General features: G+C 23.6%; 1 protein-coding gene across 1 annotated transcript; it reads right to left on the reverse strand.

Moving 5' to 3' along the window:
- Nucleotides 1–233: 233 nt before the first annotated feature.
- LOC145843157 (uncharacterized) lies at nt 234–17,151 on the reverse strand. Its single transcript, XM_082950619.1, has 15 exons — nt 17,073–17,151; nt 16,738–16,894; nt 15,960–16,036; nt 15,718–15,897; nt 15,588–15,659; nt 11,868–11,960; nt 9,464–9,651; nt 7,680–7,795; nt 6,723–6,799; nt 5,948–6,118; nt 5,182–5,310; nt 4,848–4,949; nt 4,479–4,625; nt 2,626–2,718; nt 234–847 (listed from the first exon to the last, which is right to left on the reverse strand). The coding sequence occupies exons 1-15, from the start codon at nt 17,107–17,109 to the stop codon at nt 234–236; spliced, it is 2,253 nt and encodes a 750-aa protein (XP_082806745.1). The 5' UTR covers nt 17,110–17,151.
- Nucleotides 17,152–18,345: the final 1,194 nt, after the last annotated feature.

Genomic DNA, 18,345 nt, shown 5'->3' on the forward strand with positions numbered 1-18,345 from the left:
TTGATTGTATAAGGTAAAAAAAAAATTCTAAAAAACTAAAAATTGCGCAAATAATAGAATTTTATACATTTAAAAACTTTTTAATAAAAGTTTCATAACATCACTAAATGAAGTATTAGCTTAAAAGACTTAATTTTCTCCACATACTTCATAATTAAAAAAAAGTTTTCAATTTTCCAAAGTAACTAAGTTCGAAAATAAATTATTTGAAAACTAGATGAACCAAATTACGACTAGCATTCTTTTTTTCTTTTTTCATGACTGTTCAAACCTTCTAATGTGCGAAATTTTCTACCACATTTTGCGCAGCGATAAGTTGGTTCTTGATGAGTCCTCATGTGTTCTTTCAAATGTGTTGAAGTGTAAAACTTCTTGTTACATTGCAAGCAAGAGTGTTTCGGTTCATAATGGTAACACATATGATTGCTCAGTTGACTTTTAGTTTTAAAACTTCTATCGTCAGGACATATCTCACACTTGAATTTTCTCTCATCACTGTGAGTTGCCAGATGTTGTTTTAAAGTATGCCCAGTAGCAAATCTTTTATCACAAGTAGAACACACGTAGGGTTTTTCTCCAGTGTGAGTTCTTATGTGAGCAATAAGATGTTGATTTGTAGCAAATTGCTTTTCACAAATAGAACATACGTACGGCTTTTCTCCAGTGTGCGTTCTCATATGAATTTTGAGATTCGCTTTACTTGTGAAACACTTCAGGCAAACTTCACACTGATGAGATTTATCGTGGACTTTTTTGTGACTCCATAATGAATTTCTGTTACAAAATTTCTTCATACAAACAGAGCAATTGAATTGCTTTTCATTTCTTTTGAGCGTCGAACTACTGTCTGAAAGTAAATATATTATCATTACCACAAACAAAAATAACTTACTGTCGAGTTAAAAAATAGTTTTAACGTACGTTTTAATTTCAATGTTTATCTACAAACTATCGTCATAAACGCCTCTAGAAAAATAAAACTTTCAATTAAAATCATTGTATATACAATGAAAATATATATTTTTATAAGTATATAAGTAAGTATTACAATATATTTAATATTTTGTAGAAATTTTAGTGTTAAAAGCTTGATGTTTATAAGCAAATCAGATCAGTATGTTTTGACAAAAACATAAGTTTATTCAGAGGAATATTTGATAAATTTAGTTTTAAATACGACGACCGTGAAAACAATTGTTTGTTTTATACTAAAAAATAAGTGAGATATGAAGCAACATACTTTGTTCCTTTGTAATGTATATCAGTTGAAAAACATGTTCAAAATTAAAAAAAAACATTGATGTTTTGTGAATTTTGAAACTTTAAGGGCATAGGTTTAAGGGGGGGGGGGGGGGGGTAAACACCCTTTTTTGGTTTTTGATCTTATCTTATATAGTTTTTACTAAGCTACAAGATGCTTTTTACAGATTTAAAATTCAAAAAAATTTTTGAGATAAAGCCGGTCAAAGTTGGAGGCAACAATAGGTACTTATGGGAGGCGCAAACTTAACCGGTAAATAACTAGAAATCACTAAAAGTCTATCTTCTCTTACGTTTTTTGAGATAACTACCTCAAAATTTTAGGAAATGTTCCTTGCAATATTTAAAAAAATTCTGGTCAGAACAGAATTTAAAAAAATTAAAAAATAAAAATTTTATAACAGAAAAAAACTAAAAAAAACTGTTTTCTTTTGCTTATTTTTTATAAAAAAATATCATTTTTAATTTTTCAAAAATTCTTTCAAAAATTTTTTTTTATTTATCAAGGAACATTTCCTGAAAATTTGAGGTAGTTATTTAAAAAACGTAGGAGAAGATAGATTTTTAGTGAAATAGTCTTTTTTTGCTGTTTTAGTTTGCGCCTCCCATAAAGATCCTATTGTTTGCTCCGACTTTTACCGGCTATATCTCAAAAATCTTTTTGAATTGTTTAAATCCTTAAAAAGCATTTTGTAGCTTAGTAAAAACTATATAAATTAAGATTAAAAACCAAAAAAGGAAGTTAACCCTCCTATGCCCTTAAAACTTGTATTTTTATTACATTTGAAATTTAATTAAAATTTGTAGCTAAAACTAGTAACTATTTAAACACACAACAAAAACTGCCATTCATATAAACTGTTTAGAGTTTATATATTGGATTGAATTTATAACATTGGATTACATTTATATATTAGAATGAAGTTGATAAGAAAACTTCAAGTCAACCTTTTTAAATGTACACTTACTAATACATTTAAATCCCTCGATAAAAAATAAGTTATATGTTTGCCAAAACAAATAAACAACCAATGATTTAATCCAACTTCCTATTTATTAAATAACAAGTTAGATAACAAATAATAAGTTTTGTTACTATATCTAAAAAACTAGTTCATTCAAATTTAAAATCATGAAGTCGAAACAAAAATTTCTTTTTATTCAGTTATGCAACATTATTTTTTATTTAATGTTTAAAAAATGTTACTCAGTTCATATGCATATATAAATAGTATAGAAAAATAGTTTAAATAGAAAAATTAAATTTAACTTATAACAAACACTCTTAAACAAAAAAATATTTTTTTCAGGTTCTTTAAGAAAAACAAAGATCATTTACCTTAATTATTATACAAAATAACTAACTTTTATTATTAGAGATAGAAGGTTGATCTGAATGCAAAGACTCAGGTACAAAATCTTCATCTAAATCAACAGAACTTTGTTCACTTGATTTATCTGTTAATTAGGTAAAATATAAATTATGTAAATAAAAATTTTTAATCTGAAGACTCTTATAACTTGTAGAGACAAATTTTATTATTTATAGAAGTTTGTTCAAGTAGTTGTTTTTTTCTGTAATTAAAATATAAATTAATAAATATAATATTCGAAATTTCTTAAACATATCAATATTTTAGATGTATAAAATACTTAAATTAAACACAAACTATTTCACTTTACTTAGGCTAGTGTACAATAACAAACATTAAAAAGATTAGCTAACTAAATATTAAATTGTAAAAGTTGATTAAGAAATATTATTAATATTTAAAATTCTATAATGTCCAAACTTATAAACAGATATTAATAAAATAACATGTTTTACCTAATCGTTTTTATCAAAATCTAAATTAACAGCTTTATTTCGATGAATTCATATATTGTTAAATGTTACCTTTCCTTAACTTCAGTTTTTAATATTAAAAACACAACTATCAGTTTCAATTAAAATAAAACAAATTGCATGTAACTTCAAGTTATGTCAGCAATTTAGCAGGTATAAGAACTAAAATATATTTTGTAAAGAGTTTTTTGTATTTATTGCTATATGCACAAATTTTTAAATATATTCATTAAAAACTTCAGACATTTAATGTCGGTGGTTGTAAATAACAACAACAAACTTAATTATTTTAAGAAACTTTTTGTTCTGAACTTATAACTGTTTAATGTACAATGCAACATATCTTTTAAACGAAAAAAGAAAAAAGATCATGTAAAAAAAAAATTAGTAGTTAAAACGTTTATACAAACCACAAAAAAATACATTCTATAAAATCAAATCAAGACCTATACAGTGTAAGATATAAAAAAGTACTAAACGACTTGAAAGATAAAAGAATTAAAATACAAACGATTTAAAATAACTGGTTTAAATTTAAACAAATAAAATCAAATATGAGAAAAAAAAAATTTTAAACAATAATATAAACAAAAATTAATATTTTTTTAATTCAAATGCAAAAGTTAAATGTTCGGATTTTTTTTTCTACTGTTTGGAAACTTAATTAGATTTTTCTGATAAAAGTTAAACTAAAAACATAGTTTTTTATAGCAGCAAAACTATTTCGTTAAACATAAAGTTCCAATGACTGTTTGCACAATTTAAGCCAATTAGTTAAGCTTCATCATTTTTCTCAAAGTGACTCTTAAAATTTGTACTTATGCGAAAGTTTTAAACTTATATTACTGTTCATTTTAATAAATATTTTAAAAAGCGGCAATTTTTTTCGTACAATACATCTAAAATAACTGTTAAAACTTTACATTTATTTAAATTTGTTTAAAATCCTAGATTTAAAAAAAAAAAACGTATAACTCACCAAGCTAAATAAGTTGATGTATAGTAAGTACGTTATACAATATTTTAACTTGGTTTTGTATATATATTAATTTATTTTTTATAAAAACATGTAAAAAAGAGAAGACAACATGTTAAGAAGTAAAAGTAAAAGAAAAGCTAATACTATATACATATTTCTACTATTGTGGAGGAATCTAACTATGCTGAATAATAAAGTTTATATATAAGATGACAAATTTTTCAAAACATTTATTGATAGAAAACAACAAAAGGCAAATAAAGCAAAAGAAACATTTAATAAAAAAAAGCTCAAAACTATTTCAAATTAACTCAGTTTCTAAAACACATAAGTTATTTTTAAAACATATTAACTAATTGGTGAATAACCAAACAAAAAATATTAAATATTTACTTTTTTTAGCAGATTCTGTTGAGCTGTTGTCAACTGTAGTTGAAACTTCACCATCAGAATGCAAGCTTAAATTTTCAGTATTTACAGGTTCATTTTTTGTTAATTTGTCTTCATTTGAGTTTTGATTGAGGTTTTTCGAGTAATCATCTGTTAATTCATTTAGCATGAAAACAATTTGATAATTAAAAACAAAATTTATTTAGTTTTCTTAGAACTTAATGAGTGTTGAAATAGCTGATTAGTAGGCAGTTCTGTGGCTTAACAGGTTTTACAAAAGTGTTAGGTTTAAAAGTTACTTTTTTATAGTTTGTTTGTTTACTTGTTAAAAAAATCATAAAAGTAAAAGTAAACACTGCTTAAATCATTTACCTTCAGCTTTTATTTCTATATAGTTATCTGATTGATTTTTCTCAGAACTTTGACAACAATCTCCATAATTTATGTGGATGTTAGCTCTGGTTTTTTCAATCCCTGTAAAGTGATCATTTTATTTAAGTTTTTGGTACAATATTTCTCAGTACATAAAAGTTTATTTATATATACCAACTTTGATTGGAGCTTTTACATTAAGTTTTGCTATTTCAAAGCTAGAGTAGTTAACTCAAAATATCTTAAAATAAGAACGCTAGTATAATACATTTAAGAGATATAAAAGATTCTATTTCAAATAAGTAAAAGTCTTAAATTTAACTTTTAAACACACCTTGTCTTGAATTGTTGTTTCTCTTATTTGAATTTTCTTCATTGGTAAACAACTGATCTGGTTCAGTTTGCATCGATTCGACATCACTTGTATCCGAAGCATGGTTGTTAAAATTTGAGTTTCCAGCTTCTAGTTGTGTATATGTTGAAATTAACTTTTAAATAATTTGCGGCTATAGGGGCGTGTAAAGTTTATATTACAGAAATTAACATTGGCTCTTATTTTAAAGATTATTAATTTTTTTATGAAACAAAACAAACCAACTAGCTTTTTAGGCATACCCAGTTAAAAAAAACAATAAGAATGTAAAGCATTAAGAATTTCATGGCAAATTTTCTCCAAATTTTGAAAGATCTACTAAAAGTGTACCTTCTCCTTATTTCAAATTACTTTACTTAAAATTTTCAAGAAAAAAATCGTTTTTCAAGATAAAAGAGATCAAATTTAAAATGTTAAATCTTTATAATAAAATAAACATATAACCAGAAATATGTGTTTCACACGATTTACCTTTTTTTATAATACTTTAAAAGCTTATAAACATTACTCAAAAATTAAAGTAAATGATATATTTCTAGTTAAATTTAATATTTTTATTGTAACAATTTAACCTTTTAAATTTGATCTGTTTTATCTTGAATTTTTTTATACAGTAAACATAAACAGATTGGTTAATATTTATGGAAATAATAAGTCTAACTAAAAAAAATATATTCCCTTCTATATGGCCTTAAGTAAAACTTTCAAATAACGCTTTAAAACTCACCAGTCCTGTTCTCTGGATATTTGTCAAAACATTGAAGAAAATCAGAATTATTTAATGAAACCTCATTTCCTTTTGATGGATTTCGATGAGAATCATAAAAACCGTCTGGTTCTACTTTGACTTCATTCAAGTCATGAACAAATGCATTATCAGAGATGACTTCTGGTGAATCTGTTGTGGTGTCAAAACTTGTAGTTATGCGGGCATACATCTATGTTTATAAAATTTATTATGTACAGGGTTGAAAAAAATTTTAGAGAAATTTCTTCCATGTTTCTAAAAGTACGAATTTTTGTGTCTATTTTCATTTTAGAATTAATTTTTGGGTAAAAAATAGTCTTAAATAGTACAACGACATTAAAAAGATACTTTAAGGGTTCTTTAAATGTGTGTTTGTAACAAAAATTGTTAATGATGTCAAAAATTCATTATCTATGTAAAAGATTTTTTGTTTTAGGATGAAATTTAATTACTTTACATGTAAAAATTGGTAAAATTTTCAGGTTTTTTAGTGATTGTTTTAAAATTCCAGGATTTTAGTTTAATTTCTTAATTTCAGATTTTTCCATAACTAAAGGTTTTCTGGCAACCCTATACACAAAACTAGATGTATTATTGTTTATATATACGTTTCGTTTAATTTTCAGATATTTTTTATAACTAAGAGAGTAAGGGTCTCATTAGTTTTACTTTAAGTAATATAATAATTAAGTGAAACTTTATTTTATGAAAAAAGTATGAATCATTAAATCTATACAAAAAAAGTTACTATTACCATTCCTGATATTGTTTAATGTTGCATCTTTTTCAGTTACTTGATCAACAAATGAAAGTCTATAGTTTCTTTGCAATCTAAAATAAATTATATTAATGTATAAAATTAGAATTTATAATTACAGTGATATTTTTTAACTGCATACTTTGTTATCAAAAGTTTTTCATAACAATATAATTTATTTTCAATACTAAATTAATTACTAAATTTGTAATTTAAGCTTTCTTACAGCAATAATTTCATAGGGAGCTTTGAATTTTTTTTAAATTTAAATAAAAATACTAATTATGAATTATAAATATACTTCAGCTAGTTGATAATTGCTTTGGATTCTGTTTGACAGCTCTATTCTGCTTATTACCAATAAAAATAAGCTTTACAGCGAGTGTTATATTTTATATGAATTAAACATTTTTTTGTAATAACAACATTATAATACAGAGTATAGTTAAATTTTAACAACATCTAGAGATAAGTAACAAACTGTAGGAAAACTAACTCTGAAATTTTTAGCTTGTGATTTTTCTAATAACTTAATTTTATCTACTAATTTATTATGTGCCTTAACCAATGTTAAACTTTCAATTTCAAAGTTATCTTAATTTTAGATTTGTAAAATTAATTTGTTTTAAAGATTATTAACTTTCAAAAAATATCAATGTATATTAAACTTGTTCACTACTAAAGCAAGCAATAAACTATAAATACAGTTTAGATTTACTGATAAATAACTACTAGGCACTAGTAATAAATATAGTATATTTTTTAAACATTTTAAAAAAGATAAACAGCTGTGTATTGGAGTTGTATGAAAGTAAGCGTAAACAATTTTTTTTTTTCAATTAAGCTTATTCATTGTTTACTTATTTAACTTTTTACAATTTGTTTTATAAAATAAGTATTCATTTAAAAAATTGTCCTTTTAACTTAATTTTTGATTTAAATAAATTCTCTTACTTCTTTATTTGTTCCAACAACTCAGCATTTTTATCAGCAAGAATTTTATTTTCCCTTTCCAAACTGCAATTCTTGTCTTGTAAGTTTTGATTTTCTGAGTTTTGCTTTTCAACAAGCTGTTTGAAGCAAGACATCAAGAATTTAGCTTGATTTAAATCTAAAAAGTACAACAATAATTAGAAGTTAATCATTTTGAATTCATTAAAAATATAATATTAAACGTAAGAAGGTAAGACTGTTTTTCAACCTAATTTAACTTCAAGTCTTAATTTACAGTTTATGTACCTGTAACTACTTTCAAAAACTCAAAAATGTTTTTGATAATTGAAATAATAAAGATCTATGAAAGTAATATTTGAAACAAGTAACTAAAATAAAAATGTTGTTATAAATTATATTTATTTTCTATTTTAGTCAACGTTTTTAATACCTAAGTGTCATTTTTACTAAAATAGAATTAAATTAATGTATGACAATTTTTACTTTTATTAACATTTTTTTAATATTATATATATTATTCTACAACCAAAATGCTTTAATTATAAATATTTTTGAATGCTTCTTTATCACTATTAATAAAGATACAAGAGTTTTTTTTTTGAAAATTTTACATCTGTATTAGAAAAACAAAGAGTAAATCTTTTTTTGGTATATTTATTTTTTAATTTTTCACACATTGATAATAAAAAACTTTTTCTCTGCACATCAATTTTAAGATATGTTTTATGAAACCTAACAAACAAATTCTAAACAAGTTGTATAAAAGTTTATACTTTAAAATTTCAAGTAAGAATAAATTTTAATTTTTTTTAATTAAAAATCTATGGATTTTCAAAGTTTTAATGATAAAAATTATGGTAAAACCAATTATTAAAGATATATGACAAAATTTACAAAATTTCAGTATATTGTAAAAATAAAACTAACTTTCTTTAAACACCTTGCTTTTTTCTTGTTTGTCCATTTTCAACTTGTTTTATTAATCATTAAATTTCCTGTAAGAGTACCTTAAACTAAGTAAAATTTAGTAACATAACGAATTGTTTGAAAAATTTTTATACATCAATAAATTATAAACTCAGGGTTAATATCTAAAGTTCGCAAAGGGAGAGTAAATAAAATAATTAAAAATAAAACGTTTTTTGTAAAATATTTGTGTAACTATTATAATAATAAACATGTAAAATTGTCTAAAATTAATGGCTTTTCCAGGTTTTTAGAGACTTTCGTTCAAAACTTAACCAAAAAAAAAAAAGGTTTTTCTAAAATTTTATGAAAAAAAACTAAGCTCTTTATACTTTTCATTAAAAAACTTACTTTTAAGATCAAAAAAAAAAACAACCAAACTACACTTCACAAATTCCAAGAAAACAATACAAAAAAAAATTATTAAACTTAATTTTATACAAAGATCAATAATTTTGGGAAACTTTTTTTTTGATTATTATCATGAACTTCATAATATATAGTATAAGAGTCAAAGTCCTAAAATATGTTTTTTTTTTTCATACAGTACAGTTCATTTTAAACAGATAAGTCGGTTCAAAGTGATATTTCATATGTCGCTTGAAATCTGAAGAAGAATGAAATTTCTTGCTACAGCGCAAGCAAGAGTGTTTTGGTTCACAATGATAAACCATGTGCTGACTCAGTTGATTTTTTGTTTTAAAATATCTGTCATCCGGGCATATCTTGCACTTGAAATTTCTCTCATCACTGTGAGTTACATGATGTCTTTGTAAAAGGTGTTTGTAAGCAAAGCTTTTATCACAAGTTGAACAAACGTAGGGTTTTTCTCCCGTGTGAGTTCTCATGTGTCTCTTGAGAGCTGATGGGGTTCCATAACACTTCAGACATACTTCACATTGATTAGATTTATCATGGACTTTTTTGTTGCTGCAAAAAGATTTTCTAATTGAAAAATTCTTCTCACAGACTGAAGAATCAATTCTCTTAAGCGCCGAACTACTGTCTGAAAGCAAATAAATACATATATTACTACAGCATACAAAGTTAACTTTTTCTTGAAATAAAAACAAATGGTTTCTTATGACGTTTCAACTTTAATGTTTACCCATGAGCTATCGTCATAAACGTCGTTAACAAGTTCAAAAAATAAATTAAAACCACAATGCATAAATAGATTATATGGTGTTTAGTTGAAATTTTGGATTAAAAAGCTTGATATTTAAATAAAAAAAAAGCAGACCAGCAAACTTACACAATAAACACTTTATTCTGAGAAAGACTTGATAGATCAAGTTTAAGGCCATAGGGGGGGGTAAGCCATGTTTTTTACAAGTTGATCTTATTTTATAGAGCTTTTACTAAGCTTCAAGTTGCTTTTTACCGTTTTTAAAAATTCGAATTAGTTTTTGAGATATGACCGGCCAAAGTCGGGCCGCATAACAGGTTCCTTATGGGGAAGGAAAAACTAAAACGGCGAAAAAAGACTAATGCATTCAAAATCTATCTCCTCCTTCATTTTTTAAGCAATCTTCTTCAAACTTTTACAGTCTATTCTTTATACAATAACAAAAAAACGTTATTTGTGACTTTAAAAAATTTTAAGTAAAAATACCTTTTTTTTGAAAAAAAAAAAATTTTTTGATAAAAAATCACTTTTTTTTTTTTAATTTTTGTCATAAAATTTTTATTTTTTAAAATTATTAAAATTCACAAATAACGTTTTTTTCTCATAATGTAAGGAACATTTCCTGAAAATTTGAAGAAGATTGCTTGAAAAATGAAAGAGAAGATAGATTTTAAAGCCCGTTTTTAAAAACTCGAGAAAAACGGCTTTAAAGTTACCCTTTATATACCCTTTATAAAGACAACCCTTTAATATAACCGGTCATAAAAAAAAAGTTACTTAATATTTTTAAAATCTAAAAAAAGCATCTGAAAGATTAAGAAATTTACTATAATATAAGTCTATATGTTATTTTTGGTCAAAAAATGGCTTCTACCCCCCCCTATGGCCTTAAAGTACGCGTTTGCTTTACACCAAAACAAAATACATGGGAGATATAAACAGGGTTGCCACTTGTTTTTTCAAAAATTTTTCCAGGTTTTTCAAATTTTTTCCAGGTTTTTTAAAGTAAACATTTTTGGGTCTATTTTTAGTTTTAAATTAATTTCTATAAAAGAAACTGTGTTAAATTGTACAAAAACATTTTAAAGATGCTGTAAAGTTACTTAAAATGTGTTTTTTAATAAAAATATTTTTTGATGTAGACAAAAATCTTATTTATATGATAGATTTTTTGTGTCAAACTGAAATTTTAGTACTAAAAATGTTATAATTATTTAAAATTCCAGGTTTTTCTAGGTTTAATGATCAAAATTCCAGGTTTTTCCAGGTTATTTTTGCCTAAAATGTTGAATTCCAGGTTTTTCAAGGCTTTTCCAGGTTTCCAGGTAAAGAGGCAACCCTGTATAAATCAATACACTTGTTTCATTGTAATGTATTTTAGTTAAAAAACTTGTGTAAACTTGAAATAATTTTTGATTTGTTGTGATTTTTTTAACATGATGTATTTATTTCAATGATATTTATAAACCTTTGATAAATTATTTACCCTAAATTTCAAGTAACTTATTAATAGCACAACAAACAACTTAGAAAAAAGAATACTTTAAAACAAAATACTAACAACATCAACAACATCAAATTATTAAGTTATCAAGAGTTATTAAAATGTATAAACTGAACATATAAACTTTTTTAAAAGTAATCTTTAGAGATATTAAGTCAAATTTTCAAGTGTAAACTAACTCATGCATTTCAATTTCTCAATAAAATTTAAAAGATTATATGTTTGACAAAACAAATAAATAAGCGATGAATTAACCCCAACTAACTATTTATTAAATAAAGTTTATAAACACATAAGTTTTTTTAGCTACATTATAAGCTTTAATTTATTAAAAGTCCAAAATATAAAGTGTCCATAGAAAAAATTATTTACTAAACTATATAAAATGATCATAAAAAACAAGCAGTAATTTGACTACAACAACTATGAATTCTAAAATTTTAACTTACTATATATATATTAAAAAGGAAACTTAAACTTGTTTACTAAAGCTATTAAAGTCATATTTATAACATTAATATGCAAATACTACTTTTAAAAGTTCATTCAAAAAAAACATTTACCATGATAACTGTACAAAAACACTTACTTTCATTATTAAAGCTAGAGTGTTGATCTAATTGCAAAGATTCAGGTACCAAATCATTATCTAAAATATCACAACTTTCTTCTCTCGATTTACCTGTTTGTTAAAAAAAAATCGAATCGTGCAAGTAAATAAAAACAAAGACCTCAAGACTATTATGACTTGTGCAGATAAACTTCATTAAATGTGGTTGCTTGTTAAAGTAGTATTTGGTTTTTATTAATGTTTTTAAAGTATATAAATAAAAGACTATTCTACAACTAAAAATAAATCACTTACAAAAAAATTGTTTTACGAAGCTATTTGAAAAATAAAGTTTAAAGTTAAAATAAATCGTGTTTAAATTAACCTTTACTTTTTTTTTGTATTAGTCAAAAACTATGTTATTAAACCAAATATATGCTGAAAACATTACTAATTGTGTATTTAACATACAAACTTTTAAAGTGTGTGATATTACAATTTATTGACAGGGTAGTCACTGGTTATTAGCAAATTTTCTTAAGGCTTACAAAACATCTTCTGGTTTTTAAAATTCTATTAGGTTTAAGGTTAAAAATTGGCTTGAATAGTATAACAATTTTGAAAGGATAACGTAAAGCTACTTTGTAATAATAAAAAATTGATGATGACAAAAATATATGTCTATATGGCATATTTTTTGAGTTGTTGAAAAACTAAAATGTAAAAAATGTTGAAAATTCCAGGTTTTTTAGTAATTTTTGTTCAAAATTCTAGCTTTTTTCAAGTGTTTTATTTGTTCAACATCTAGCAAATTACAGTTTTTTCCAGAAATACAGGTTTAGTGGCCACCCTGAATTGAAGATAATTTTGCTGTTAGTAAAAATTGTATGAAAAGTTATCAGAATTAGTCATAAATAATAAAGCTGCCATTTAAATACTACTTTCACAAAAGAGATAAAGATAAATAAATATTTCTTAGTTAAAAAAAATAATGCCGTTTTAAACTTATAACTTACTATTAAAATACAATATTACAATACTTTTATTTAAAAATTTAACAATTTACAAATAAAAAAAAACCTCACTTTTAAACATTTTTCAATATTTTTTTAATAGTTACATCTCTAAAAGACCAGAACTAAAACTTGTACAAGTAAAAATAGGTGAAAAAAAATTAATAATATCAATTATAGGTTTATTTTTTTAAACGAAAAATATCAAATTTTCATGTTATAATTCCTGTTTTCAAAAATGATTATAAAAGTTTTTAAATAAATGATGTCAAAAACAAACTTTTGTCAACTTCTTTAATTTTTATTCAATTTCTGACTGTTGATACTGCTAATTTTTTATTTACAAACATAACTTTTTAATATTATAAATGTAAATATTTTTTTAAATAAAAGTAAATATCACATAATACTATTGAACTCTAATAATTAGTTAAATAATATCATCTCTTTTAAAAACACCAGACTAAAAAATAAAGTTTGTAGTTTAATATAATAGGCTGCTTGTTATTCAACAACCATAAAAGTTTTTAAAAATCAATAATAAATATTCATCAAATTTTGAAATTTATTAAAAATTAGTTTACAAATACTTATTTTCTTCTACAACAAAAAAGAAACTAAATTACCTCTCAGCAAAAAAAAATCAGCAGTAAAACTTGATAAATGACACCCATGGCATAAAAAATTGTGGGCATATGGGGGGTTAAACACTTTTTTTTCACATTTTGATCTTATGTTATATAGTTTTTACTAAGCTACAAAATGCTTTTAACAGATTTTAGAAACTCAAAATTATTTTTGAGATATAGCTGGTCAAAGTTCGAGGCAACAATAGGTTCCTTAAGAAGCAATCTAAAATGTGGAAAAACTTGAAATCTCTTAAAATCTATCTTATCCTACACTTTTAAGATAAAACTACCTCAAAACTTTAGGAAGTGTTCCTTGATATATTTAGAAAATTCCATTAGAACAAAATTTATAAAAATTGAGAAATAAAGTTTTACAACAAAAAACCAAAAAAAGACTGTTTTTTTATTTATTTTTTATATAATTTTATTTTATTTTATATATTTTTATATAAGTTTTTACTTTTTAATCGGTTTTAAGTTTTTTACAACAGAAGTTTCTAAATATATCAATGAACATTTCCTAAAGTTTAGAGGTAGTTATCTCAAAAAACCTAGGAGGAGATAGATTTTTAGTGATCTCTAGTTATTCCACGTTTGCCTCCCATAAGGAACCTATTGTTGCCTCCTAATTTGACCGGCTATATCTCAAAAAATGTTTTGAATTTTTTAAATTTGTAAGAAGCATCATGTAGCTTAGTAAAAACTAGATAAAATAAGATCAAGTTGTGAAAAAAAAAGTTTTACCCCCCCCCCTTTATGCCCTTATACTTAAAGTAGTAGAGAAAATTCAAATCAAAACATAAATTTGACTTGTTCAAAGCATAACATATAAAATTATATACTTATACATAACATCAACAACTTTTAGTATACTCAAGATCAACACACTAAAAACTAACTAACTAGTTAAATTAGTTTATTTACAATTTAATAAACTGTTAATAAAAAATATATTAATTTAAAAAATTTTTAATTTTATGTATTAAATAATCAAAATTCCAGTTTTTTTGTAATTTTATTCAAAATTCCTAGTTTTTTTTCAAAAATTCTTAAATTCTATGTTTTTTCAAGTTGTTTTTTGTCTAAGTTGTCAAACTAATGGTTTAATCACAATTCTAGGTTTTTTATAACATTATAACAAAAAAAAAACAGTAAATTAGTTTAAATAATAAAACTACAAATCCTTTTATTATAAGCAAAAACTGTACTTACTTAGTAAAAAATAAGAAAAATACTTATACTAGTGAATGTTCTTTGCAAAGTTAGTATCTGATTTGGTCTTCTTGACATAACTTCAAATAAAATAATGAGGCCAAAGGGGGCATGCCATGTTTTTTATAAGTTAATCTTATTTTAAAGAGTTTTTTCTAAGCTTCAAAATGTATTCATCGTTTTAAAAAAATTGATTAAATTTTTGAGATATTTCCAGTCAAAGTCGGGCTGCATAATAGGTTTCTTATAGGAAGGGAAAACTAAAACAGCAAAAAAAAAGTATTTTATTTAAAATCTATCTCCTCCTACATTTTTCAAGCAATCTTCTTTAAACTTTCACAGTCTAATTATTTGCCATATCAAAAAATGTTACTTTGAACTTACTTTAGAAAATTTTGAGTAAACATTTTTGAAATGAAAACACTTTTTTTTTTTTTTGTCATAAAATTTATATTTTCTTAAGTTATTAAAATTCATAAGTATTGTCTTTTTCTTTTTTGTTAAGGAACATTTCCAGAAAATTTGAAGAAAACTGCTTGAAAATGAAGGAGGAGATAGATTTTTATTGATTTTTATAATTTCTGAGATAATTGACATCAAAAAATTTGCCGTCCATACGTTTGTACCAGAAACTTTTTATAAAAAAAAAATATTTCAAAAGTTAAATGATATTATAAAATTTGAATTCTATAAAAACTGGCTTGAAAAAATGCTTTTATACAAAAGATCAAGTTATTTTTTGTATAAAAAGTGTTGGACTTTGAATTTTCTAAAGACATAAATATTTATAATTGTTGTATTAATTTAATTTATAAAATGGATTTTCATTTTTTTACCATTATTTACTCCTTGAGTTGAAATGTTGTCACGTAGGTTAAAATTTTCACCATCAGTAAACAACTCACCTAGTTCAATTTGCGTAGATTTTATGTCACTTGCTTTCAAAATTTGATTGTTAAAACTTGAGTTCACAGCTTCTGTTAATGTAAATGTGTAAATAAAAATCTAATTAAATAAGTAAAAATTAAAACTTACCAGTCCTGTTCTCATGAGATTTATCAAAAAAATCAATCAAATCATTTTTAGATGTAACTTTATTCCCTTTTGATGGATTTAAATTAGAATCATGAAAATCTTCTGGTTCTTCTTTGATGTTATTCAAGTCATCAACCAATGAGTTTGCAGAGATGATTTCTGGTGACTCTGTTGTGGTATCTACAAATAATAAATTTTTTAGAAGCATATATTTATAAAAGAAACCTTAAATTTTTTTTTACCATTCTTATTATTGTGTGGTGTTTCATCTTTTTCAGTCAATTCATCCAAATGGAAACATCTGCTGATATTTTTCAGTCTAAGAAATTAAAATAAAGATTTAATTTGATGATTGAGTTATCTTAAATTGCATAAGTTTATTATCAAGTATTTTTTTTTATAATATATTCATTTATTCAATTTAAAATAGCTGCTTTAATTACAGTGATTATGTCGTTGCAAGTGTTAAGAAAAGCAAACTACCTTAAACATAAATTTTAAAAGCTGCTTAATAGTATAACTTGGGTACAGTTGAAAATAAAACATTATTTATTTAAAATAAAATAAGTAATTTGTGATGATCTTAAATTTTAGACTACTCACCCCTGTTTCTTACTAACTAAAATATTTTGTATCAACTATTCAGTACCAATTCTAAATTTTATTATAACAACAGCATTTAATTTCAATAAAGTCTTGAATAAAGTAAGAACCTGTAGAAACACTGTAAAACATGTACTTACTCTGAACTTTTTAACATGAGGCCTTTTTCTAATGCCTCAGTTTTATATTCTAATTTAATGTTTTCTTCAGCCATTTTTTTATTCTCCATTTCAAAATTTTGATTAATATTTGATTTTAAAAGTAACCAATACAAAAAATCAAGGTTTTTTATTATATCATGAATACAATCTTAACTAACCTTTTTCATTGTTTATTCATTTTAATAACATTCTACTAATGTTGTATAAAAAAATATTTATTTAAAGCAAAATATTAAAGTTAAATTTTTTCACTTACTTTTTATTTTCTTTCAACAATTCACTATTTTTATCAGCAAGCATTTTATTCTCCATTTCCAAACTAAAAATTTTGTTCTGTAAATTTTGGTTTTCTGAGTTTTGCTTTTCAATAATCTGTTTCAAGCCTGACATTAAGAACTCAGCTTGGTTCAAATCTGAAAATAGAAACAAAAATAATTTGTTTTTAAAATAACTGTCAATTAAATAAAAACTAAATAAATAATAAAACAATTAAATGTTTTTTTATTAAATAGATGATAATTTAAACAACTTGATAATTTTTATTTTAACTAAGTTTACAAGTTTTTAAAGTTTTATATAGATAACACTAACTTTCATTTGACACAATGCTGCCTCCAAGCATATTCATTTTTAATGTAAAAAACTAGTTAATCATTAAAACTCAATCCCTGTATTTATTTTTTATAAGTTTTAAAGGTTTAGTATACAGAAAACTTTTTATTGTAGAAAAAAACTACCCAGCTACTAAAGTTAAAGTTTCTTGGTTATAAGTTTATATAAAATTTAAGCGGAGAAAAGTGTATAACTATAGCAAATGAAATTATAAAAATTATATTAAAAATTAAGAGGTTGTCTTTAGCAATAAAAAATATTATATTTGATGTTAAAACAAAGCTTTTATTTGACTTAAAAAAATTTACTTTATGTTAAGCAAAATACTTTAATCTTAATGACTAAATTACAACAGTAAAAATATTTACTACTTCAGAAAACAGTTTTTACACAAAATAAAACTATATTACATACTAAAGATCATCTACTATAAAAAACACATTGACCACATATAATATTCACTTAAATTTTATTTAAATTAAATTATAAACAATTGCCATGCCACTCTTCAAGTAAAAAGAAATATATTGAGTTTTTAAATATTCTAATACCCAATTTATCCTGAGTTCTATTAGTCATCCTGAGTTTTTCAATTGTTTCCAAAAATCCTGTATATCCTGAGTGTGTGACAACCCTGTAACACGGTATGTTATATTGTATTATTTAACAGCATAAGATGTTTTAATTCTTATAATTATTAAATAATAATTTAAGTGAATATTTTATAAGGTAAAGCGAATGTCATACATTAATATGTGTTTTTAATTTGATGTTTGTAAAATATTAACAAAGCTATTTCAGCTGTTTTTACAGAAATAAAGTTTATAAACTATTTTACATAAAAGCTTAAAACTGTACTTATATGTATGTGTTGATCACTTGGTTTTGATCTTCGAATGTTTGACTCAGATAGTTTTTAAAGCTGTCAGTAGGCCATATATTAGGCCATTTGAATAGTATATAATTTTGAATAGTTATTACAGAGTATTTGATCATACAAACAACCATTGCAATTGTATAATGTAATTAATTAAAACGAATTGGCAAAAAAAAATATGCAGTTCAAGTATATATGAAGTTTTTACTGAGAATACAAAAAACATCAAGCTGGAAAATTACTGCCACAATAATAAACCTACAACAATATTAGAAAAAAAGCTTTAGCTAAATCATAAATTTGAACTGTTTGACTTAGCTTATATAATATCTTTTAATAACTATTTGATAAAACAAAAAGCTTAAATTAAAGTAC

The sequence above is a fragment of the Thalia democratica genome, chromosome 8, assembly GCF_965202585.1.
Source record: "Thalia democratica chromosome 8, ktThaDemo2.hap1.1, whole genome shotgun sequence".
Lineage (NCBI taxonomy): Eukaryota > Metazoa > Chordata > Thaliacea > Salpida > Salpidae > Thalia > Thalia democratica.